The sequence below is a fragment of the Fistularia commersonii genome, chromosome 20, assembly GCF_037954325.1.
Source record: "Fistularia commersonii isolate RoL2024-O1a breed Wild chromosome 20, RoL_Fcom_v1.0, whole genome shotgun sequence".
Lineage (NCBI taxonomy): Eukaryota > Metazoa > Chordata > Actinopteri > Syngnathiformes > Fistulariidae > Fistularia > Fistularia commersonii.
The window spans coordinates 2992197-3018378 of NC_141303.1; the positions used below are offsets into that span (position 1 = coordinate 2992197).

At 38.8% G+C, this 26182-nt stretch overlaps 4 protein-coding genes across 6 annotated transcripts; 2 read left to right on the plus strand and 2 right to left on the minus strand.

The window, feature by feature from the left end:
* Positions 1-1257: 1257 nt before the first annotated feature.
* On the minus strand, positions 1258-3798 carry arf6a (ADP-ribosylation factor 6a). The gene is made up of 2 exons (XM_086166692.1): positions 3697-3798; positions 1258-3392 (listed from the first exon to the last, which is right to left on the minus strand). Exon 2 carries the CDS (start codon positions 2821-2823, stop codon positions 2296-2298), a length of 528 nt encoding a protein of 175 aa, XP_086022818.1. The 5' UTR covers positions 2824-3392; positions 3697-3798; the 3' UTR covers positions 1258-2295.
* Positions 3799-7912: 4114 nt separating this feature from the next.
* On the plus strand, positions 7913-14919 carry prpf39 (PRP39 pre-mRNA processing factor 39 homolog (yeast)). Of its 3 annotated transcripts, XM_086167026.1 has the most exons (15): positions 7913-8054; positions 8929-9366; positions 9511-9704; positions 9864-9989; positions 10119-10237; positions 10436-10603; positions 10698-10878; positions 11268-11375; positions 11607-11771; positions 12217-12343; positions 12514-12782; positions 13427-13611; positions 13694-13777; positions 14059-14173; positions 14292-14919. In XM_086167026.1, exons 1-15 carry the CDS (start codon positions 8042-8044, stop codon positions 14379-14381), a joined length of 2382 nt encoding a protein of 793 aa, XP_086023152.1. In that variant the 5' UTR covers positions 7913-8041; the 3' UTR covers positions 14382-14919. The 3 variants fall into 3 exon arrangements, with proteins under 3 accessions (XP_086023152.1, XP_086023154.1, XP_086023153.1); XM_086167028.1 differs by lacking the exons at positions 13694-13777; positions 14059-14173; positions 14292-14919 and adding an exon at positions 13284-13330 and having other exon boundaries at positions 13427-13595; XM_086167027.1 differs by lacking the exons at positions 13694-13777; positions 14059-14173; positions 14292-14919 and having other exon boundaries at positions 13284-13564.
* Positions 14920-15807: 888 nt separating this feature from the next.
* faua (FAU ubiquitin like and ribosomal protein S30 fusion a) lies at positions 15808-17412 on the plus strand. Its single transcript, XM_086166695.1, has 5 exons — positions 15808-15887; positions 16548-16629; positions 16717-16861; positions 16983-17038; positions 17186-17412. The coding sequence occupies exons 1-5, from the start codon at positions 15823-15825 to the stop codon at positions 17309-17311; spliced, it is 474 nt and encodes a 157-aa protein (XP_086022821.1). The 5' UTR covers positions 15808-15822; the 3' UTR covers positions 17312-17412.
* A 561-nt stretch (positions 17413-17973) lies between these two features.
* On the minus strand, positions 17974-20681 carry fkbp3 (FKBP prolyl isomerase 3). Its single transcript, XM_086166693.1, has 7 exons — positions 20554-20681; positions 20211-20312; positions 19972-20070; positions 19096-19231; positions 18709-18776; positions 18521-18618; positions 17974-18226 (listed from the first exon to the last, which is right to left on the minus strand). The coding sequence occupies exons 1-7, from the start codon at positions 20656-20658 to the stop codon at positions 18172-18174; spliced, it is 663 nt and encodes a 220-aa protein (XP_086022819.1). The 5' UTR covers positions 20659-20681; the 3' UTR covers positions 17974-18171.
* Between the last annotated feature and the right edge of the window lie 5501 nt (positions 20682-26182).

The following is a 26182-nucleotide window of genomic DNA, read 5'->3' on the forward strand; positions in this document are numbered from 1 at the left end:
TGTGATTTTTTTTTTCACACACATTTAGGGAAATACTTCATAAAGGAAAATGAAAACCACAATAACACAAGCGGGTAGTTTTACATGTAAAATCTCATTAAATATGTTCATTATCACTACATAACCACTACACTTTGTGGTTCATACTTTGTTATCGATGTTATTCATCAGAACATTCATAAATTGATACTATTCAAGTAAAATGATCACAACTAGTGTAAAGCTGTGTTTCTACTTTCCATGAAGATGTCATATTTGTAATCATTAGATTTCCACGCCTCCTCTCTCCACAAGCCGGGTTCTGTTCCCAGTTTCTTGCTGTCTGGGGGAAGCACTGGTTCAATATAAATAATATAAAAGAGTATGATCAGTAACATTTAAACTGAAATAGTTTTTGTCTCTTTTGGGTGTAGATTGACTTATTATGAACATTTAAACTCGACTATCAGAAAGAATGAACGAATAAATCCGATTTAATCATGTATACATTTAATATGTATGTTTGGTGGGGTTTTTTGAAGTTGCACTCAGTTTCCTTTTCAGTCATTTTGAGTTTGTCCGTCTTCCTACACACCCCCCACACAGAACAGGAAATAGCTTATGGTATTAAGGCAATTTATTCCAGGTTTTTTTTTTTGGCTTTCAATTTATCCCATTACTGACGTGACACATTACATTATTTTTAGATCAATAATTTGAGCAGAAAAACAAAGTTCTTGCCTAAAAAAACAGGGTTTGGCAATTTGAAAAACGTATTTTTTTGGAGTATAACATTCATTTCTCTGCAAATGTCATTAAAATATAGATAATCATTTCTGTGAGAGCAGAGGCATTTTAATGAACATTATGTTATGAAGCGGCCGGTGCTCAAAATAAGTCAACCGGAAATTACTTACTAACCAGAAAAGACTTTGACTTTTAACTTTAGGGGTTCAAGAGTTGACCCTCATTGCTATTTTCAGCAGCTTGTTTAGTTAAAAAATGGCTAAGAGAATTAGTCGAGTGCTCTGGTGGACGACATGATACCGAACCTCTGAAAGGTTCACCTGGCAATGACAGTTGGAAACCAAAACCCTCATTATTTATTCACTTCAGGGCTCTGACTCACTTTTTTCTAAACCTAAGAGGAAACACACTTGTGTCTTCAAAACCTTCTGACGTCCCAAACTCTCACTTCCCCCGTGAATATTTTCAGAAGGGAAATATGACTTTTGCCGCTGTCCGATCACATTGAAAAGGCAACACTCCCATAAAGATCTGGATATATTTTTTTTTATTATTTCAATCAGCATAGCAAAAAAAAAAAAAAAAAGGAATAAAAATAAAACAGACAAATCTATGAGCTATTAGCAGACTCTGAAGGATGATGAACACAAAGAATAAGAGGGTAACTGTCAGTGAAGCACCTACATGGGGTTGGTGGTTGTTAGGGGGGTTGGGAATTTGGTAAACACCTGCCAGGGTTCAAAAATCACTCACAGGAGAGCAAATGTGCACAGCTATGTTGCCACTCCCCCCCCAAAAGTGCAACCTTTCTGCAGGATTTTTGGGAGCAAATGTTTCCCCTAATAAGGCAGCTGAAACTACAACAATAATGGAAGATGTGGGGTGGAAAAAGAAAAGAGGGAGAGATAAGACTAGCGGTAATGGACTCTAAACTTGAAACAACAAAAAAAATATATATCCATATCACAGTGTGTGAATATTCAGCGTCCACATCGTGTCAATTGGACAAAAAAAAAAAAAAAAAAAAACGTCGTACAAATGTCTCTGGTAACTGCACAATTTACTTTTCTTTCTGGAGGCCCGAACGTATCCCAATACCACATTCTTACAAATGACAGAGGCAGCTGAAGCCATGAAAGGTGATATGCTGATAAAGGCAATGGTTTCTAGAACAGATCCTCAAAAGTCTCCCCCATCCTTTGGATACGTAGCTGTGGTCATGAAAATAGTGAGTCCCTAAAGTCCCATTATAAGATCTCATACAAAAAAAAAAAAAAAAAGAGAGGAAAATCAAAGGAAATGCAGCAAGAGCTCAAATAAAGTGAGTATTTTAAACTGATTATACAGAATGTGAGGCAAAAACTGAACCAAAAAAAAAAAAAAAAAAAAGAAAAAAAAAAGCCAGCTAAATTGTCTTTGTTTAAATGAAATATAATGAATTATCAAAATGAGAATAAAACATAATTGCTACGGAGCAGAGAGGTTGTGTAATTAATTGCATTTTTTTTTTTTTTTGCCTTTTTTTTTTTTGCCTCCAAAATGTCCAGGATGACGAAGGGAGAAGAGGCGTTAAGATTTGTAATTTGAGGTCAGCCAGGTCAGACCCTCGTATAGTCCATCTCCTGATGTCGCACAGGAGGGCTGAACGTACCAATTCCTATCTCTGATCCGGGTCAGGCCCAGCTTCTCCTGGATCTCGTGGGGTTTCATGGCGTCGGGCAGGTCTTGTTTGTTGGCGAAGATCAGGATGATGGCATCTCTCATCTCCCTGTCATTGATGATTCTATGCAGCTCCTGCCTGGCCTCGTCGATCCTGTCCCTGTCGGCACAGTCCACCACGAAAATGAGGCCCTGGGTGCCCGTGTAGTAATGTCTCCAAAGCGGCCTGATCTTGTCCTGGCCCCCCACGTCCCACACGTTGAACTTCACATTCTTATAGGTGACGGTCTCCACGTTGAATCCGACCGTGGGGATGGTGGTGACCGACTGTCCCAACTTCAGCTTGTACAAGATGGTAGTTTTCCCGGCGGCATCGAGTCCAAGCATCAGTATTCTCATCTCCTTGTTGCCAAAGATCTTTGACAGCACTTTGCCCATCTTGTTTGCTGAGCATAAATACTTCAAATGAGGGTGTGGGGGGGGAAAAAAAAAAAAAAAAAATCAAATTCTCAGATTTGAGAGTTGGGGGGGGGGGTTACACAACTTACGGCGATGTGAGGCGAAAGCCCTCCACGTGACAGCCGCGGCCGGTTGACACAGAGGTCAATATTTGAAAGGAGACGACGTTCCAGTTGAGTCGGTAAAAATCAAGCCGAGGTGTGATGATGGCAATGACCTGACTTGATGACTCTCACCGGGAGCGGTGTGTGTGTAGCCCTTGTACAACTGGGTGGGGATCTATATTCATGATCCACTGCTCTTCGCAGAAATTTCCCTTTGTTTTTTCAATGTGGTCGTAAAAGGCAAATCTCCTTCAAAATCCACATTTCTTAAAACGTTTCCTCCACAATCCAACAAGCTGGCTGTGCACAAAAGCCTTCTTCTTACATGCAGCAGGCCCAGTCTGAGCCCGGGGTTCCCACTTCCTCCTTGGCTGCCGGCTGTCCACACTTGCCCCCGGGCCAATGCCTGTCGACGAAATTCAAAGGCGGAGCGGTTTTCCTCTCCTTCAAAAAAAAAAAACAAAAAAATTAAAAAAAAGAAAAAAAACACACACCCTAATTCAAAATGTCCGGTTTACTGCATCGGGGACATCCAGAGGTAGAAAAAAAAAGAAAAAAAAAAAAAAAGGTCATTGATTCATCCGACTTTCTTGTCTTCCCCTCTGTGACACCAGGAGCGGTGTGGAGAGAAGGGAGGGGTGTTTGCACAGAGGGCAACTTTCAATCCGAAAAAAAAACGCTTTTCGACCGGAAAAGCTCACAAAAGAAGCGTGTGGAAAATCAAAGCGATGTGAGGGGGGGGGATTACCTTCGTCCGCGGCTTTCGTCCACCCGGTCCCCGGGCCGTTTCTCCCCTCAAGCCGTTCAGTCACAACGGTGGCGGTGCTGTGTTACCGGAAAAGGTGCGGACCCACATCAGCCGCCACTTCCTCCTCACGGCTCACACACACTGGTGCTGCGTTCAAGGACTCGTCTTCAGCTCGGACATATCAAACTTCTTTGGCAGCCTGGGTGTGCCCTGTTTTTAATTTTTTTTTTCTTCATATCTTCTCTCACTATTTTTTTTTTTTTTACAAATTTTATTGGACATTTTTGTATAAACAGATAAAACACATGAATGAACAAAGAGACAAATAGAATTGAATGTCGATTGTATAAATAGGCGTGAGGAAACATAAAGACGTATTATCTTCTCTCACTATGTCCAGAAATAATCAATGGATATAGAACTTAGAATCTCCTTATTTTTTCCAGTTTTGAATGGATGATAACATACAAGATAAGATAAGATAAAATAAGATGAGATAAGATAAGATAAGATAAGATAAGATAAGATAAGATAAGATAAGATGAGATGAGAACAACTTTATTAATCCCGAAGGAAATTGTTGTGCCAGAGTTTCGCGTAAAAAACATTACAGTAATAGATAATAGTAGAAAGGAGGAAGAATAAGAAATATAATGAAATATGAATTGTCTTAACTGTTAGCAGTAACTACAAAGATTGAAGATTCCCTGTGGCTGAGGGAAGAGGAATTAAAAAGTCTGATAGCCTCAGGTAGGAAAGACCTCCTGTAGCGTTCAGTGGAGCTAAGATAAGATAAGATAAAATAAGATAAGATAAGATAAGATAAGATAAGATAAGATAAGATAAGAACTGTTACCCTGTCACTGCAGGGTAACAGTTATAATGTCAGAAAAAAAGGGAAACTAATATGAATATGAGTAGAAAGGCAGAAGACAGGCGATAGCAAGGCAAAAAAATAAATAAATGAAAAAAAAATCCACGACTTTTCTTTGAATATTTGAATCAGTATTTTCAATCAATATTGAATTTAGAATCTCTTTATTTTTTCCTGTTGTTTAATTTTGAATGGATGATTACAAACAAAATAAGATAAGTTCACTTGATTAGAAATTCCTTTGTCATAGCAGCGTAACAGTTATAATGTCAGGAAAAAAAGGAAACAAATATGAATATGAATAGATAGGCAGAAGACAGGCTGTAGCAGGACAAAAAAAAATCCACAATTTTTCTTAGAATATTTAACTAAGTGTTTTCAATCAATATTGAATTTAGAAACTCCTTATTTTTCCTGTTGTTTAATTTTGTACAGATGATTACATACAAAGTAGTAAGATAAGATAAACTTTATTGACCTCCATGGGAGAAATTCCTTTGTCATAGCAGCTGAAATATAACGTAAAAAAAAAGGTAATAAGTATGAATATACATTGGAAAATAAAGGCAGAAGACAGAAGATAGCAAGACCAAAAAAATGTAAAATGTCGGAACATTTATATGATCATGAATGGTTTTAAAGTTGAAATAAAGTGCCGAAAATGTAAATATTTAAATTGCAATTTTTATTTTGTCCAGTTTACATGATACCTTAGTTGGCACACAAAAATTAAATTAGAAATGTACGATAAGATAGGATAAGAGAAGATGAGATAAGATAAGATAAGATAAGATAAGATAAGATAAGATAAACTGAATGGATCCCCTTAGGGGAAATTCCTTTGTCACAGCAGCTAACAGCTATGTCAAAAAAAAAAATCAAAATAGTAAAATTAATATGAATATAAATATAAATAGAGACAGAAGACAGAAGACAGCAAGACATCAGGAAATAAATAGACAGCAGCAACAACAACATAAAGGATAACAGTGGGAGTGAAAAATACACAACCAGAACTGAACGTCAATATAAATGGAGTGACAATAAAAATATATCAATGAAAAAAATAAATAAATAAAAATGTGCAGGATGTGTGCGGGCTGGGACAAACAAAAATAAGAAAGACAGCAGAGTTAGGGCATGATGTGAATGGGTGAGGTAGTGAGATTGTGGAATTGTGGAAGCAGCACAGGTGCACTCAGGCTGGTTGGAGTGGTATGCCGTCCAAACTGCTGTAGACTCTAGACTGCAGACTGTTGTACAGTCTGATGGCCGTGGGCACAAAAGAGCGTCTGAAATGTGGCCCACCAAACAAAATTATTGCCCAACCCTGCTAGAGTCTAGACCTCCTGCCTGGCAGCTCCAATTCCAGCATCCATCTACCAATATATTCACGATCCCTCCACCATACATGACCCAACAATCTCAGTCTGGCTTCTATGACCTTCTCTCCAAAACATCTAACATGTGCCGTCCCTCTGATGGACTCATTCCTGATCCTATCCACTCCCAAGGAGAACCTCAGCATCTTCATCTCTGCAACCACCAGCTTTGCCACATCATTGTTACTGTTTCGAGGCCATTCAGCATCGCTGTCTTGTACACCTTTCCTTTCATGATTCACAAGAGTAATATAGTAAATAATACAGTACAAAACCACCATCGCCCCGGCCACTATGAGGGGACTCACTGACAATATGCCTCGACTATGTGACATCACAGTTACAGGGTTCACAGCATAACAGAGGAAAAAACTACTTTAAACATTTCCTGTCACTGACAGCAGGATGCAGACATTCTTGGTTTACCCTATTTGGAAATCATTTCTTTAATGGAAACTAAATTTAACAATACTTACTAAGGGCTATATGACATCAGTTTTTCCTTGCTTCCCCTACATCACACTTTTCCCTGAAAGAAATATTTAATTTTCTGAAAATATATTTCATTATATTGAGACTGCATGATATTAAAATATACTATCAGTATTAATGTATGACATGTCATAGAACGTACACAAAAAATTATGTAGATAAGATCTTTCATGCATATTGTTGAGATTGTACTTTCAATATAGATCTTCCCACAATAGTATTTAACATCAATTTGAAACTTTGCCTGTTTGGGTTTGAAAAACATCTTTCTAAAGCAATTAAATGCATTTCAAAAAGCAGGCTGCTGACTACCTATTGCCAGTGATTTGCCATTTTCTTTGTTTCTGCACCTTGTGCTTTTTTTCACAAGTTTAAGTTTGGCACAGTGGTTAACATCGGGGCATTTTTACATGTTTAGTTGGACTGGTCTCCCTGTGTAATTTACAATTGAAGATTCTGAATTGGAAAGAGGGTGGCTGGATGAATGTATGTTAATGTGGCGCCCAGTGACAGTTACAACCATGTGTGCATGGATAAATGTTGCAGGCAATAATGAATGAACTGAGTTTAACAGGAAACTGTTAAAGAATACCACTTGCTGCACCCTCTGCTGCAAAGGTTTGAGTCACGGTGTTCAAAGATTGTGATGTAAAAGATGTTTTAGTTGCTATCTGTTTAATAACATGAGCACGCATCCAGGGAGAATACTCTTCATTAAAATGTATATATGTATCGATATGAGTAAGGTTTGATCCTAGGCTGCAAAAAAAAAAAAAACAAAAAAAAAAACAGCCGTGGTTCTCGCTGCAAGAAGAGTTTCAAATTTCCGACTGCAAGTGAAGGCACTAAACGCCATTGCGCCTGCGAGCAGAAAAAAAAGAAAAAAGGGAGGAAAAAATAGCGAACTACAAACCGGTTCATTATCTTGTGTGGGCGCCATTTGAGCATTCAACTTGCATTTGATGTTATCTAACTCTACGTTTCCTTCACAAATCACACAGAGACGCACTTATCCGGCCCAGATCTTAAGGATTAGGATGTCTAATCGTTTCAGGAGGGGGATTTCTGGCGGGTCTTTCCCATATGTCGTATCATTCATTCAAAACGGTTCCGTGTGATCAGCCAGTGACGTGGAGGTTGTGTGTGAGTCAGGCGCAGGGACCACGGTGTATCATGTCGCCATAATGACACAAATAACGAAGTTGAACTAATAAAGCTTCCAACATCGTTTCGCTTAAAGTACCTCATATTGCAGGGTGTTAAAATGAGATTCGTCTTGAATTCGTGCAAAAAAAGGGGTTGAAAATGAAAAACTGCAACCACGCTATGCAGCGTGGCTCAGTAGCATCGCATATATACAAATATGAATTTAAGAAGGGTTTTAAAAATTAACACCACGTTGTGTGAAATGCACATCAAACGTTTAAAACAAAACGATCGTTTCTAGTCGGCTGGGCGTGGACTGCGCATGCGCCATCTCGCCCTCGTTGCTTCCAAGAGTTGATAAGAATGGTGAGCGTAGCGTGGTGGGCCGTCGTAGGTTAGATAAAGTGACGGTGATCGCTGTACTCAACTTCGCGACTTCAACCCAAATTTAATGGAAGACACTGGTAAGATCCGGAGTGATATATTTATTCGCGAAGCTGTTGAAACGCGGCTCAAACTTTTGCGGTTAAAGAGCTACCTAGCATTGGCTAGGTAATGGCTGCTAACATTAGGGAAATGGCCAACGTTAGCCCGCTAGCTAACTTTTCGAAGGCGCCGGACCAGGCTATTTCCTGGAAACAGATTAAAATGGCGTGACTTAGCACGTTGGAGTCTCTAAGGTCACCGGCGGCGGAAAGTAATATATCGCGATTGAGTTAATTTATTCACAGTTAACAGTAAGTGTAAGTCGAAAATTGTAATTTTACTTCAACAGAGGTGTATTTTGTAGCTAACGTGGACTTTGAATCTCCATTGCTGCGACACATCTCAGGCAATAGATCGGACACGAGGCCCAACTAGTGATTGAACTTCGTGCAAACAGCACTCGGAATACAACATGTTCACCGACCGTAAACATTGTTTGCTTTTTCGTCGGACACGAACGACACACGTATTTAGATACGGTCGGTTCATTAACGAATTTAAATTACTATATCGATGTCTTATTTCTAAGTCACAATGTGAAGCTCGCCTCTGGCGCCATTCACATTAAAACAAGGAAGTATCTGATGTACCGTATTTCTCCGTGTGACCCATTTTGTTTTCACGGTTTGCCTTCTCTCTCTACTGAAGTTACGATTTCAACAAGTTCTCGAACATTCTTTACTCGCCATGTGAGCGTTTTGCGGAACTTGTTTGCGCATTATTCACGACTTTCGCGCTTGTGCTTAAAATGTACAGTGCATCCTTTTTTAGGCCTTTTCAACCTGTATGGTTTTCTTCTTTTGAGAAAATATGTTCCTAATCATGCCTCAAACGAATGCTCTCTTCAAACAGGCCTTCACCTTTCAGACGACCCAATTGCTGGAATGCTAAACACTGGGTCCCCCTCCATGGAGAGCAACGGCGATAGCTTTCTTCCTGACTTACCTGTTTTAAGCCAACCACCTGAATGGTCCATGGAACCAGCTCCCCCAGAGCCCCTCACTGGTATCATGCCAGGGGACTCTGGAATATCACAGGATGGTTCTGGAGACTTGCTTACCACCAACCAGCAGATAAATTCCACCGAACTGGGATCTGTGGAGAAGGCAGTGGAACAGTTTCAGATTGCCAGTGCTCAGCTATTCCAAGAGGAGCAGCCACCGTTACCCCCACTGCCTCCAGAGGAGGTAGAACAACCAGCAGAACCGAGACCAGAACCTCTAGAATCTCAACAACTGAGTCAGGAGATGGCCATTGAACCAGAGGCTGCCACAAATGATGGCACTCAAGGCAAGTAAAAATTATTTTAAGATATTGAAATGAAGTAGAAAGTGTCAAAGGAACTTGCGCCACAGACCAAACAGTGTATTGTTAGTTGATGTATTACAACGCTCTTGTAAATCAGCTATTATTACATCTTGTTGTTTGAAATAGATATCCTTGAGGCACAACAAATGGTTGAGGACGGAATGGAGCTGGAGGACACATCCAAAGAGACGACAGATGAATCTGCCCTCCCTGCAGAGCCTCAACTGCCCAGTGAGTTTGAGAAGCTCCTGAGAGGATGTGAGGAGAATCCAGAAGACTTCAACGGCTGGGTCTATCTGCTGCAGTATGTGGAGCAAGAGGTACAAGGATCTATCAGATGAGGCACAAAACAGTTTGCAAAAAAATCAGAGGGTTGTCTAATTTTACAATTTTTTGCCATTTTTTTATATTGGGTGTGTGGGAAAGGAGTGTTTTTTTCTGTGATTTGAAAAAGAATAACTTTGTCTCTTCCTCTCCAGAATATTCTTGAAGCTGTGAGGAAGTCCTTTGACGTCTTCTTTATGCGCTATCCCTACTGCTATGGCTACTGGAAGAAATATGCTGATATTGAGAAGAAGCATGGAAACATACATGTTGCTGAAGAGGTAAATATGTGTACATGTATACATCTTGTAAATTTGTGCGTATACACTGTTGAATTCCATAATTATGCCTTGTCAGACAGTCATCTAAGGATATATTTCATAAAGGCTTATTTACTTGTTTCTTTTTAGGTGTACAGAAGGGGCTTGCAGGCCATTCCTCTCAGTGTGGACCTGTGGCTTCATTACCTGACTTACATCAAAGAGAATTCAGATACATCTGACCCTGAGACAGAGGGGCGCATTCGAGCGTAAGTAAAAAAAAATGCTAACATTGTTCACAATATCTTTTTCCCTCCTGTCTGAGCAAGCTATTATATTGCTTTGCTCTTAATTGCAGAAATTGTCTACATTTGTAAAATCACAATTAAACTACTGGTGGAATTTCCAGATTTTAGCACACGTTAACAATATAAATAACTGTACCTCGAAATTTGCTTTGTCCTCAGTGCTTATGAACACGCCGTGCTTGCTGCTGGCACAGACTTCCGCTCAGACCGTTTGTGGGAGTCCTTCATCAACTGGGAGACAGAACAGCAAAAGTTAGCTAATGTCACCACCGTCTATGATCGCATCTTGGGCATCCCAACTCAGCTTTATTCCCAGCACTTCCAGAGGTAAGGAAGAATAATTGAACTGTTAGCTAGCTTTGTTACCCCCTCCATTACATCCACTTATTTAAGAGTTTCAAATCTTTTCTTATCTGTGTAGGTTTAAAGATCATGTGCAGAACAACAACCCAAAGCACTTCTTGTCAGAGGAGGAATTTGTTCAGCTAAGGCTTGAGCTCTCCAAAGCAAATCCTGCAGCCATGGTCAGCGAAGAAGGAGAACCACCTGCTGCTCAAGAGGAGCTGCCTCCTGGTACAGAGGATCTCGCCGACCCTGCTAAGGTACTCTTAATAATCAAGTGTGTTGAGAGAATGCTGGAAGCATTGCTTTCACTATCGGCCACATTTACCACTTCCCTATGACAAAATGGAGAGCTATGTCAATGTTTGAAGCGTTGTCTTCTAATCAGCAGCCAAGCCAAAGAATGCTGGTGGGATTCATGTGAGCATCCATTCAGGGACTTCTCCCTTATCGTAAATGGACAGCTGAGGCCTGTTCACCCCAGCACCTAGGTTGATATGCAGGGTATACAACCCCCCACAGGCCTTTGTCTGCCAAGGTTATGATCATGTAAATTCTTGGCTGCAGGACTGGCAGTTATATCTTGGTGGAGATCGAGCCACTCCCCTGTGTATGATTGTAGGTTGTTTCTGTCTGTGTCTCAATGTAGAGAGTGACAGAGATTGAAAACATGCGCCACAAGGTGATCGAGGCTCGACAGGAGGTGTTCAACCACAACGAACATGAAGTCAGCAAACGCTGGGCCTTTGAAGAAGGGGTATGTAATTTTTGCTGCCAGAGCTTGGAAAAGTATCAGAATAGTAAACTGTATCCACAAAACTATTCATGTAATTATTTTTATGTACATCTGACTTTGTTTCACACCCCTTAGAAGGTAATGGTAAATTCATCCAAATAGATAAAAAGTTTTGGGGTGTGATATTTTGATCGGTTTCTGAAAGCCTTTTTTCAGCTTGACCAAACAAAACTCCAATTACTGTCTCTCTAGATCAAGCGACCATACTTCCACGTCAAAGCCTTAGAGAAGACCCAGCTGAACAACTGGAGAGAGTACCTGGACTTTGAGATTGAAAATGGAACTCCGGAGCGCGTGGTTGTTCTTTTTGAACGATGCCTCATCGCTTGTGCTCTCTATGAAGAGTTTTGGACCAAGGTAACGTGACCTTCGAAGGCTCCGGGGCAATACTCTCGCTTCCTCCCTGCACTCCCCCCATCAACGATGATATCACATCGACAGTAAATCGTCCTGCACTCTCTTTGCGTGTAACGTTGATATGTGACTGTATCTGTTGTATTAGGGGATGGCCAGCTTGCCACACAAGATTTGACTGCAGCATTTGCCAACTACTACGTTGCATCTTCTTCGTCTCCCACTACCTTACAGAAACTTATCTAATTGGTTCCATGAAGGTGCTGATGGGTTTACACAGAAAATTTCTAAAAACGATCTTGTCAATGAAGAAATTCACTCTTTCTAGGAACTGAAAATGTAGGTTTCAATTTCTTGTCTCTTTTGCCTATCTCTTTCCTCTCTTCTCTGTGCTTTTCTGTCCTCTTCTATATTTCTTCCAACTTTCCTTCTCTTTTTCACTCTGAAGTATGCAAAATACCTAGAGGGATACAGCACTGACGGCGTGAGACACGTCTACAAGAAGGCCTGTACCATCCATCTGCCCAAGAAGCCAGCCATCCACCTGCTGTGGGCAGCCTTCGAGGAGCAGCAGGGTCAGTCACATATATTTAGACAAGTTAACCAAGGAGCCGTCGGGACACGTCTATTTTTGATCGGACTCAAGTAATGACATCCAAGTGTGAGATAGTCATTATGGCAGGCTAGAAACTAAGTATACATCATTTCATTTGAGTGAATCTGTATCTTTCTCTACCTGTTACAGGCAGCGTTGAGGAGGCCCGAGGCATCCTGAAGAACCTGGAAATAGTGGTCCCAAATCTTGCAATGGTGCGTCTGCGAAGGGTCAGCCTGGAGCGTCGCCACGGAAAGCTGGAGGATGCAGAGGAACTGCTGAGGGAGGCAATGGAATCGGCAAAGAATTCTACGGAGACATCGTTTTATGCAGTAAAGCTTGCTAGACTGTTGGTCAAAGTTCAGAGAAGTCTGAGCAAGGCTAAGAAGGTACTGCTGGATGCAATTGAAAGAGATCAGGTGAGCGTTTGTAGATAAAACTTTGGACATGTGCATTTGCCCTCTTCACAGGGAGACTCACCCATCACTAATGGTTTATTTTTTTCCTTAAAAGGACATTCTTGCCGCCGCATTCTTTTAATTTGTTGTATCTTCTGATTTCTTTTAATTCAAGGATTAGCAATGGTTGACATGGAAAAACCTGACTCTCTGTTAACCTAAATCAAATAATCTAGACCAACAGCTGAAAACCAGAGGACGGACATTTTATAAAAACATTGCAGGAAATGTCTGCAGAATCTACACCACTGCTTAATCTCCCCAGTGCTCATTGCGTCTGTTAACAACCGCAATCCCAGTTGCATTCTAGGGAGGTATACCTCAGGTCATGCAGTCGGGTCTGCATCTGCACACTGGCCCCATTGCTTACAGTGGGGATTGAACTAATTCTGCCCTAATTCAGAATCTGATGCCTTTGTAAGTTCTTGGGTCACTGCTTACATGTGAACATTGCCTCCACAGCTGCTCCTGGTGGCCTTGTGGTTTACTGAATACGAAGCACTGCCTCGGTACAATCTCTCTCCCGCTCCCACTTTCTCTCTCACTGTCTCTCACTGTCTCTCAAATTTTATGAGATACAAAGTCATTTTTTTGTGAATTTACAGACAAGCCCAAAGCTGTATCTAAACCTGCTTGAGTTGGAATACAGTGGGGATGTGACACAAAACGAGGCAGACATCTTAGCTTGTTTTGACCAAGCCCTGAAGAGCCAGATGCCCCTTGATTCACGGCTCCTGTTCTCCCAGCGCAAAGTGGAGTTTCTTGAAGACTTTGGCAGTGATATCAATTCGTAAGTGTTTGTCATATGGGAACTAGATTAATCAACCATGAAGTATAGCCCTTTGTCACATTACCTCCCCCACTAATTTTAGACTCGTGGCTGCTTACGAAGAGCACCAGAAGCTACAGAAAGAACATGAGGCAACAAAGAGGAAAGCAGAAAATGGATATGACAGGTGAGAAGTCTTATCTTTGCTAGTTGCTATATTCTTCAGCAAGCCCTTCAATTTTTTCCCAATTTGGGCAAAAGTGAAAATTAAGCTCCCTTGAATCAGTATAACCAGAAAAGACTGCTTAAGAGAATGTATGTTTGCATATACACATAGATTCCCTGTCTGAACCTCACACCTAAAAGTAGCAGGATTGTATACCATAGTTAAAATGGAGATTAATCAGCTGGTTTTGTAATTTGGCCTAAAACCTGTAATGACGTTTGTGAATCTTATTCTCTCTCCAGCTCTCAGGAACCTGATGCTAAACGTCAGCGTGTGGATGATGGTACCATGGGTACAGCAACCACAATGGCTGACATGCAAGCTAACAACTCTGCATACAACTACAACTGGTACCAGGTGGGTGTTTCGTTACAGCAGCACTCAGCTTGTCTAAGATTTTTACTGAAAATTTCTTTTGTATCAGTACCTGAAATGTCAATTTCCTTATATCTTGGCTTTTCACTTTTTTTTTTAGCAACAATATGGAGGATGGGGACAAAATTCTTGGGGGCAGTATAACCAATATGCCCAGTATAACCAGTACTACCCTCCACCCCCGACATAATGGACAAAATCCTGACATGAAAATGGAGCATCCCTTCAAGATCTGTCTACATCTCTTCACAGGGCTGTGCAACGTGATGTCATGGAGGGTTGAATGTTTTAAGTTTTCAATCCCAACAATTTTCAGGAGCTGATTTCACAGATTTGTTCTCTGGTTCAAAATGTGCTAATTAGTTAAATTATATGTTGTAGCTGCAGGTTGGTATATAATAAAACTTGACGCTCCATGTCAGTCGTGTATAAGAGACTAATAGCTACTTTCCTCATCTCCATCTCATTTTTCTTTTGGTTCTTGTATGCATGCTTGGAAAGGCAGAGTTAATCTTTCATGTGAGAAAAGCTTTTTTTTTTTGATTTGAATTACTTAGTTTGGTCTCTTTCTTTGTGCTAAGGTTTAAATGAAGATTTCTTCAGTGTACTTAAGTCATGTTTCTCCCCAGTTTGGAAAATTTTTAATATTTCAGTTGTTACCATGCGAAAAACAAGTTCCTTTTTTAATTTTGACTTGATTTCATAATAAAGAGATTGATATCTTGAAAGGTCTTTGTTTCATTATATCAAATATTAAGAGACATCCCTAACAGACACTATTTTAAGACCGAGAACCCCAAGAACAACATCTATGCAAAGTGTTATTGGTCTCATATAATAGAAATTTATATCCTATCGTCTGTAATGATACACTCTTGAATGTATGACTTCTAAAGGCTGAAAAGCTATGCTTCCTGCCAAAATGACTGAATAAACCGCCTCTGGCTTGGATATTTATCGGGAAACCTTTTTACATTTTTTTTAAATGTGCTAAAGTAAATACTACATGATAAAGTCCAATGCAAAAGCAAACAATACATGATGAGTTGTGTTTGCAAATAACATTGATAAGTATTGAGAGCAGATGGAGGTATGCTCTGGAAAGGAGAGGAATGAAGGTCAATGAGAGAGACAAGTGACTGAGGATACAGAGAAGTAAAACAAGGTGGAGGATTACAAGTACTTGAGTTCAATAGTCCATAGCAATGGAGCGTGTGGGAAAGATGTGAAGAAAGAAGTTCAAGCAGGTTGGAACGGGTGGAGAAAAGTGGTATGTATGATAATAGACTTATCAGCCGGAATGAAAGGAAAAGTATACAAGACGGGTGAGAGAAGCGATGCTGAATGGTCTACAAACAGCAACGTCGTGGAAAAGACAGGAAGCGGTCAGGTTAAGATGGTTTGATCACGTACAGAGGAGGGTGGTGCAGCGAATATTTTACTGGAGGGGGCCGAGGGAGGAGCAAAAAGATTTGTGCGAAATAGGACGTGAAGTAAGAGGATGTGAGGAGAAGATACAAGGTTAGATCGAGGAAGTGGATTCACAGTAGCGACCCCTGAAGGGAGCAGCCGAAAGAAAATGATGTGATGGGTGTGGCTTCCGCCTCTGAGTTGCTGACCTAAAACGGCACATGCGCAGTGACATCCTTCCGACAGTCCTTTCTATGCTAAGCGTTGAACGACTAGCATCAACGAGGTAAGGCCTGTTCGAATGAACTTATAAAGTCCTGTTCCAGAGCCCACTGATAAACACTATTATAATTTAGCAGCGTCGAGGGGGTCTTATATCACACGTCTACGGTGTTTAGAGCTGTTTTGTCCTTTTCACATATTTCTGAATGCGCTTTCGGTGAAACGTGCCCCATGTGGCTAGTTTAGCTAACGTATCATTAGCTTGATAAGGAGGAGCGAGTATAGTTTCTATTGGTACGTCGCTTTTCTTCGCCTATTGTTGTTTTAAACACATTTGATTTTAGAGAATGTGTTTCACAGCTATCTTTTGACAAACTCGTGAGTTCCAGGCACGTTTTCGTTATTACACGTATGCTGCATTCGAAATATGAGCATACGAACTGGCGGTGCAACACACCGGATCATATCTAGAAATCACGTTACATTACTGATCAACTTACATACATTTGTTTCGACGTCACAATCAAACCCAATTGCATATTTTCGTAGCATCTAGTGTTCAATCCATCGTTTTACATTCAAGTTAAGGTGTGAAAAGGTGAAAAGACGATGTAAAATTGACCCTTACTGTCTGATGTTGGTTGCTGGCCCTTGAGTTGAACAGAATCGGTGTCTTCTTGTGGCAGGCGAGGAATTGAAATTGCAACAATTGTTTTTCCTTCAGCATCAAGATGCAGCTCTTCTTGCGTGCACAGAACACTCACACCCTTGAGGTGACCGGACAGGAAACTGTCAGGGAGATCAAGGTAAAACGAAAAGTATTTCAGCTAATGCCACTGTACTGCTTGCTTTTGTAGGACTGAATTTAAAAGTGAATTGCTTCTATCCCTCAGACACATGTTCAGACTGTGGAGGGTCTCCTGGTCGAGGATCAGATCCTGCTGCTTGCAGGCTGCCCACTGGAGGATGATGCCTCTCTGGCATCTTGTGGAATCTCAGAACACTGCACCTTGGAGGTCGCTGGCAGGCTGCTGGGAGGTCAGTTTCTACTATGTGCAATCATCCGAATGATTTTCTATCACACTAAATTGAAGGGCAATGAACAATTAAACCATTTTCTGTGTTGAACATTCAGTCATCTAATTTCTTTTTTAACTAGGTAAGGTTCACGGATCTCTGGCCCGTGCTGGGAAAGTCAGAGGACAGACACCCAAGGTAAGGAGTATTTTTCTGCTTGTGCTTCAGAATACTTACTGTTTTAGCTGGTGAGGATTAATAACCAGGTATTTTGATGAGAACATACGTTGTGTATGTATCACATGAACTTCAGTTCTAAGTCAGTCTATTGGCTTTATTGCACAGGTTGACAAGCAGGAGAAGAAGAAAAAGAAGACTGGCCGCGCTAAGCGTCGCATCCAGTACAACAGGCGCTTTGTGAACGTTGTGCCCACCTTTGGAAAGAAGAAGGGGCCCAATGCTAACTCCTAAGTGCTTCAATTGCCAACAGGAGAACTAGTTCACCACCCATCAAATACTACCAAGTTAAATGTTATCTTCCTTTAGAGAATAAAACTTTGACTTGGACAAAATGAGCATTGTTTGGTTTCTTGGAACTCATTTGAAGGATAGGTATTCGCAGGCTGATTCACGCAAGTCATCCTCCAATTTAAAAACAAGGATTTAAGTTACACGCCCTAGTATTCGAAAGTACAAAACACCCTTCAGTTTCCTAATGGGATGAATCAAATGTGATCTTTGTTCTCTTTGGCAACAAACACATTTTTGGTGCTGATAAATTAGTTAATATTCACATAACAGTGAAACACTATCCAACTAGGGTTACTGTTACACCCTGCTGTCTAAGAATGATCGAATGCACATTCTTTTGTAACTAAAAAGCTTTGATAGACTGACACCTGGGTGACAACCATCAGATTCAAGGCCTTTAATTTAAACATTCTGAATCTCAAATTATTCTTCAACAGCGAGCTTTTTAGTAAATATGTCGTGCTAGTAAACTAGACCCTAGTATGACTCACGGAGTAATGCAATTTTTAAACTGAGTTCATTGTGTGGCAGTGATAACTTGCCCTATCGCGGACTATTTGAAGTTTTTAAGCCGAAATCAAAAATAAACCCAAAAACCAATATCTGTGAAACAGTTTTATTTCTGGTCAACAGTGTGCACATGAAAGAACAAAAACATTAGGGTGCCTCATATGTACATTATTGACATACCATCATGTGGAGCCAAAAACTGACACGGAAAACAAAAGTTGGATTTATTTCTTAACAGTAAGACCAGGTTTCCTACCATAGATGGAAGGCAATGCATGCACGTGATTAGTTTAATCCACAGCTACCAGTTCAACCTCGAAAATCAGCTTTGCATTGGGCGGAATTCTAGTTGTCAGAATTAAGGAGAAAATGGGTGTGTATGTAGAATGAAAAAAACAAGTTCATATGTATAGATAACGATATGTATCAGTACTGAGTTAAGTATAATAGAAAAAAAATAATATGATCCTACATTTACACCATATATTTTGAAGATCTGAACAGAGTATTATTGGGGGGGAAAAAATATAATAAAAAAAAAAAACACTGATTTCACATAAGCAAAACTGTTTGGAAATTCTACCATTTTAAGAATTACATGAGGTAATCAGTGTACATTACCGAGCCAAAAAAGGATACTTTGAGTCTGGGAGGCCCTTTTTTCCATATGCCCACTCTGGTTCGATCTCCAGTTGGGCTGTTTCACCCTTGCTCATTGTCAGAAGACCTTCATCCCACTGTGAAAGTACAAACGTCGGTTAGCGACAATGTTTTCCAGGTTGAGATGGACAAAAGTGTTTGTTGCCCACGACAGGATTTGAACCTACTCCTCTGATGACCTTGCCCATGCCAACTTTGAAGGTCAGAGGTTTTGCCTGCTTCTTCTTTCTTGCAGCTGCACACACATGTTTACAGCGAGAACTATTGATGGCGGTCAAAAGGATCAAATTTGATTCTTTTGATATGAATCCAGATGAACAAAAATGTGATCTAAACATGACTATCATAGCTGCTTGGATGTTTTGTTCTGAGTCAAATTTGCTGTGGTTTTCTGCTTAAAATGGAGAAAATAATTGCTAAAGGATAATAATTAGATCCAATGTTATATATATATGTCGTTTAGTAAAGCTTGTCTCTAATAAAGAACTATTAGGGATGACTGTTTGCCATGAAAAGCACGAGACTGTGGGGGAAATACCGCAGGGCTGAATTACCTGAGGGAATATTTGTGTCAAAGACAGTTCCATCCTCCAGTGTTCCAGTGTACCAACAGCTCACAGTGTCGCCCTTCTTTGGAAAGTTTGTCTTGTCACCTTTCTTCAACACAGCCTTTTTGAATTTGGGTGGACCCTACGAACACCACACAGTGCTATATTTATTGAACTGAAACTTTGAAATAACTGCTCAACTACTCCATTTCCTCTGGGATCTGTGTTTTTGAGGTATTTTTGATACTGATTCACTGCATTAAGTATGTTGCACATTGGAAAGCACAATGAATAAAACATTCATTCACAAATTCTATTCATTATGTATTTCCATGTGTTCCGCAGTCCAGCCCTTTGGATCTCTTCATATTACTTACTAAGTTTCCGGCATGTTCTCATACATTTTTGAACATTAAGCAGGTCTTTCAAGTAATTTTTGGACAAAATTATGAAATGTTGAGATAGTTTCAGGCAATTTCCAATTTGATGTTTATATCTGATTTGATTTTCTGTTTCTGGCAAATTATGAGGATTTATTTTCACATAATTTGTGATCATTTTGGGGGATGTCTTCTGAAAATTGTAGGCAAATTACAAATATTTAAATAAAAAAAGATGCTTGAATCCTTTGCTATGACGTTAAAGTCAATGAAAAACCTAAATATATCCTATGCTATATTGAATTTTTGAATGTTTCTTTTGGGTTGCATATTATGTTTTTAATCATTTACGAAATCGATTAATCACACAGTCATCTACTTGCAATACATACGATTTTCCCATCAATTCCTTCAATTCATAGAGGGCGAAGGTGACCTGAACACAGACAGAGATCTGATAAATTCAAATATTGCGCAGCCTCATCCTGAGCCAGTAGCTTACCTCATCCACGACCTCTGCCTTGACTTCTTTGGGCTTTTCTTCTATTTTCACAGTTTTAACCTGCTCAGCCACTTCTTCGACTTCTGTACCTTTAAACCTCTGAAACAACAATGGCAGCAGCAGTGCAGTACAAATGCATGCATCCGTCGACTTGCATATGACGCATCCACATGTTCAGGTTGCAATAAAATAATCCTACTAGTTATTATTTCCCACCCATCCATCCATCGATCTCTTACTTTGCTCTCAAAAAGCTGATTGTAGGCGAGAATCAGCTGCTCTTTCTTGGCTGTTTTGGCGACATTCTTTATGTTTCCCAGGAGCTTATGCTCGTTGAGGAACTGCAACAGAAAGGATCACAATACTGGTGAAAAGCAACACGCAGTGGTGTTGACGGATAATCCCCGGTGTGTATTTTGGACCGGTGGGACTTTTGCGCGCTGCATCACTACAGCATCAGTAGCATCATGCGGCGCTGCTGCATGGAAGTTGTCATGCATCTGCGTCACTTCACAGTGCGCACTCCCGCAGGACGACCGGACCCACTTTCACATCACACACAGCCCGGCGGGACGAACGTACCGAGTGGGCAGCATTGTCCTGAATGAATTTTATGATGTCTTTTTTGGCCAAATCGTCACTTTTGAGTTGCTCTTCGCTCCACTCCCGTGTCGGTTCAGCCGCCATTTTGAGAGGCGAGCTGACGAACTCTGACCTCGGTGACGTCATGTATTCAATTTTTAATTGTCGGAAATAAACTTTAATTATTTTTAGTAGAAAGAAAAAAATATAGATGGGAAAACTGGGTGCTTTCATAAAATAAAATGCAATCGCGTGCACGAATGCGTTGTATAAAATTCACAATTGAAGTAGAAGCGTGTAACAGTGTTTATGCAGTGTAATTTTTGCGTATACATTTTTTTTATTGTTATTTCTTATTTTACCTTAATTTTAACAGCAGTCTTACAAATAATTTAGTGAATCTGCAATTGTGATTTTCGTACTTAGTTCCCTTAGCGTGACTTGTTCCACTTCGGATTGGTCAGCTCATGGACACGTGGTTAAAAGCAAGGAAGTTATTGCTTTATCATCAACTTCAATGATTTTTATTGACGGTTATGAACAGCTACCAAAAAAGTATCCCTCGGATGTACACAAAGATGCAACAGAAAAAAGATTGAATATAAAAATAATATCTGCATATGCCCTACATTTCTAAGATAAATACAATGCCATCTGCCGGCCAAATAGCAAAAATGGTTTGTAATTATCACAGCCTCGCTGCTAACCTTCACCTGCCTTTTCCCCTCATAAATGTGTGTTTTAGACGAATTTTCTACTTGTAATAAGAAAGTCACTTGGTAAGTAGTTATAATTCTTATCATAATAACGTATAAAAATATCTTAGAGCAAAGTATATCATGTAACCATATGAAAAAGAGAAGTTACACAAAAGATTTCTTTTCAACCGTTTTGATTATGAAGAAGTCTTTCGACAATACTTTCTTGCAAATGAATATTTCACATTAACTTTCCACCACTGCGGTTTGACATCATTTGATTCGAAACATTACATTGTTCTTCTTTCATATCCTCATGCTATGTTGTTACTGTAAATGTCGCAGGTATAATGTCATTAAATTGTTCACATTTGTAATTATTTGTGATGTAAGTGGAAAATCGTTTTTGATGTTTTCTCTTTCTTGATATGTATATGAAAAATGAATACAAAGATACAAAGGGTTGAGTCGTTGTAAGGGGTTAGAGAACATAGAAATGTTATACAGCTGAACATGCTTGCCATGTATTTGTGGTGATGTGCAATATCTGAAAAATAGAGTATATTCCATATTTACTGGGTTCACAGACACCATTTTCTGAGAATACAAGGAATGCAGAATTTCTGATGCAGAATACAAGGAAAAAACAGCGTTTGATCATATGACATTATCACTAAAATCTTTTGATTTGCTTTGCTCTGTAATTCACACATTTTCAAACATCTTTGTGTGTAGTGAACTGTCTTCACCATGAAAAACACCATATTATTCTTCATTAGTGTTTTATATGACTTTTGCAAATCATACCTTGATATTTGCTGAAATATTTTGTCTTTATTCAATTTTCTATTCCAAAAAATACATCTATAGCTAAATGTTTGTGTTCTTCTGGCCTCGAGCGTCCTCCTCTGGATGCCCACTTTTTCTTATTGACAACTTTCATCATGTTGAAGAACTCTCCCTCTGTAGATTGTGAACACTTAAACGCTCTCGGGACAAAAATCTTTAGTTTTCTGTTTATTTATCCTCCTTGTCAAATGCCATCAATTTTTCTTTCTTACAATAATGAGTAACGAGGATTATCAAAATATTTAAGGATAAGGAAGGCTGAAATTAAGGATTACACACAAGGGGTTGTGTGTCAAATTAAACCTAGTTGCCCACAGCTAATTTAATAATACTTCTCTGACTGATCTGAACAGAATATCCGCACCGACTCACGGCATTTTCATTATCTTTATGGTTTCAAATCAACGAAGAGAGCGACAATTTAAGGAACCAAAAGGGTACATTTCTTGGCTTTTGAAAATTACTACCACTGAGAATAAAACTTGAAAAAAAAAGCACATATCGCTTGTAGATAGTATATAGTGTACAATACCCTTTTGCATTAAACCCTAGTTTTTTTTTGGTCTTGTTTTTATTGTTCCTTTGCTGTACTTTAAAAAGATTTACATCTTATAACTGTATAACTGAAAGTGAAAGTAAATATGTTGGTGTATTCTGTTCTAAGATTTTTACAATATTCTAATTCTAATGAAGTGTGTAAGTGTGTGGACGGAATAGATGTGAACCGCTTGACTGGATGTTCAGTCAGTGAATGTCCCTGTGGGTTCACGGCTATCGAGTCTACGTGGATGAACATGGGCTGCAGCTGCATGTGACACAAGAAGTTGCATGTAGGCTGGCTAACATGGAAGAAGAACCGCGTGTTGTCTGGTCTCTCAGTCGCCACATTCCTGCAAACCTGCAGATGCAGCTTAAAAAGGCCTGCACGCACCTTGTTGGCCCCATTTATCAATAAGTTTGAGGAGCGAAAGGATGACGATCAGCCAGGACCGTACCTTTCTTGTGGAACAGGGTCGTGCAGTTATTTTTTTCAACCCAGGTCGGTTACTAAGCAACAACAGTGACATTGTGCGAGAAGCTTATGAGGAAGAGGAGAGGGCTAATTATCTCTTTAGAGGAAATCTCCAAGGTCTCTTTTCATCTCCGTCACTGCTCACAAAAGAAAAACAGTCACAACAGCATAAACTGTGGAGGTGAGTCAGCCTCAAAGGAGTTTAAAATCATTGTACAGCTCCGCGCCATGCAAAATGAAAAGAAACCAAAATGTTCCTTCAACGTGTGAGGCCGTGTTGGGATATTTTATTTTTATTTTCTATTTCATCTTCGATTTGACTATGAAGGTGCCTGTTTCCATCCCCAAGTTACAATGTGATTTGAAAATCACACATTCACAAAAGCTGCCAGATTTCCCATCAAACTAGTAGAATTGCAGTTCTAAGAATGTTTTGAGCCTGTTGTGTGTTGCAAAATTATTTTTTTAAGTCCCAAAAGATGACACTCATTGTCTCGTTCCCAAAAGCTGTCATCTTGTGTAGACAATATAATAATATTGATACTATTGATAAAAAAAGATAATTGCAGGTCTATTTGAAGGGACATGATTGTCATGTTTTAGTACCAATTTTTCATACTAATTTCAATGCTGTATGATATTTGAATTTTTGACATTTGATATTTATAGGATACAGAATGAAATTTTGAACATTCAGTAGGTTAATATGAAATATAGATTTATAGAATATAGAAGGATACATTCTTTAACAAAAAAATATAAATACTTTTCCCCCAGGGATCTTAAAATATCTGAGAACTGCGCAATACTTTTTATAGTTTGATATCCGAGTATATATCAATTTGTCACCACCCCTTACTCAAATGCTGCATGCACAAATGTTTGCTTTTGCAGTTGAGATCACATCCATGTGTTTTTGAGGAGAATTGCATTTTGTCAAGACTCAGGAGGAAATTAATACTTAATAATTAACAATTAATAGTGGTCGTCTTATTGTTGTTGTGTTTTTTGGGGGGGAAATCAAGCAAGGAAAGAAAGAAACTTGATCCTGCTCCTTAGAGCCCTTGACATCGGTATTACACAAAGGCAGGAAACACTCTGGCCCCTCTCGGCTCAGAGCTCGCGAAGCACGTGAATCCTTGAGTAATATTTGCAGAACCCTCTTCTTATTTACACTTAATTTAAGTGGATGCGCCAGTACTTTCTCAGTCACAGGTTTGAAATATGCAACATCATGGGGATGATATAACAAGAGAAAGAAAAAAATAGAAAAACAGACAAGCATGTCTGTCTATCTACACACACATATATATTATACATACGCATATATGTTATATACCGTATATGCATATATACTCACACATATATGCATGTATGTAATATATACAATTACATACATTTATAAATACACTCACACATATATATATAATATTTATGTGGTATTATTTATTTATTTTATTATTTATTTGGTTTTCTGATTTGAATTTGACAAAAATCTGACAAAAATACACATATAAGTACACACACTCATCTATATTTTTGTCATATATATACACACATACATATATAAATATATGTACAAACATATATATACATAGATATATATACACACATACATATATGAATATATGTACAAACATATATATACATATATATATACACACATATATACATATATATGTATAAATATATACACTTACATATATAGATATATACACACACAAATATATATATACACACATACACACACACACACACATATATATATATATATATATATATATATATATATATATATATATATACATATATGTACATATACACACCTTCGTATTTTTGTCAGAAAATTTAAATTAGGAAACCAAATTAATGAAGCAAGTATTGCTAGTTAGCTGATCTTTTTCTAAAAAGACATACATCTCTGTTTCTGTAGACATGATTATGACTCTTTTTAGGAATAATTACAACTGATCTGAAAAATGTGAAGGATTGATCTTGAGTGTGTTTCACCAGATACTTAAAGAGTAAAGAGTAACAGCAGCAATAATTCTTGACCTGCAAGCGTACTTAAACTGGATGGAGAGGTTTTGGGTTTGTTATCAAAGGATGTCGCTTCTCCCTGATCAAACATTTCTGACTTCAAGAAAAGACCAAAATGTGAGTTTCAAGAGGTCAAAATTAGCTGAGATCTCATATCTGTATGCAGGGGTTATTATGAACCAACAGATAAATTACTCTTAAACTTACTGGCCCAAAAACTCAGCAACTTGGTAGACTTTAAAACTGCTCAAATAATGTATAAAGTAAATAAAAATACAGTGATAACTTCTAGATTGTGTCAAGGAGATGTTTCAGAACCGAGCCAGTAAATATGACCTGAGAGAGATTTGGACATTTTCAAAAACAAGGGGTTGAACAAAGGTGCATGTCAATAAAAACAGTCAACCTATGGAATTATTTAGAAATAGAAATGAAAGCATGAAAGACTATTTTCACAGAATATCCTTAATAAATTAGAATATTAAACTATTATTAAAAATAACCTGAATTTGAACACCTCTGGGAGTGCTTGAACTGCTTATTGTATGTACCTAATATAAATATATATATATTTTTTCTTAATTTATAAAATGCATTAATGTAAGAGGAGCAGGCTAAATAAGTTAAAGCTTCAGCCAGCACGTTTTTGGTCAAGTTAAAGTTGTTTTGCGAGTTTCATATGGATTCCTGCTTTCTTGTTTCTTTTTTGTTATTGACATCTAATTCTAAAGTGTTGACATTGTTATTTATGTTGAAAAAAGTTTAGCGACAAGCGAGTGTTCAGTCTTCGATAGCACAATAAGACATAAAATGAACAAAATGTGTGCTTTTTCAAAATACACATATTGTAGAGCTGCCGTTGAAGACTTGTGGAAATCAAATACACACATAAATAATAAAGCAAACTATGGATATAATTTCATAATTTCAGGATTTTGACAGGATTTTTTCAGGATTGAAATTCTAGTTAGTCCTCTTCGTCCCAATTAGAATTTCAATTTCTTCTAGTTTTATTTATAGATTTTTTATT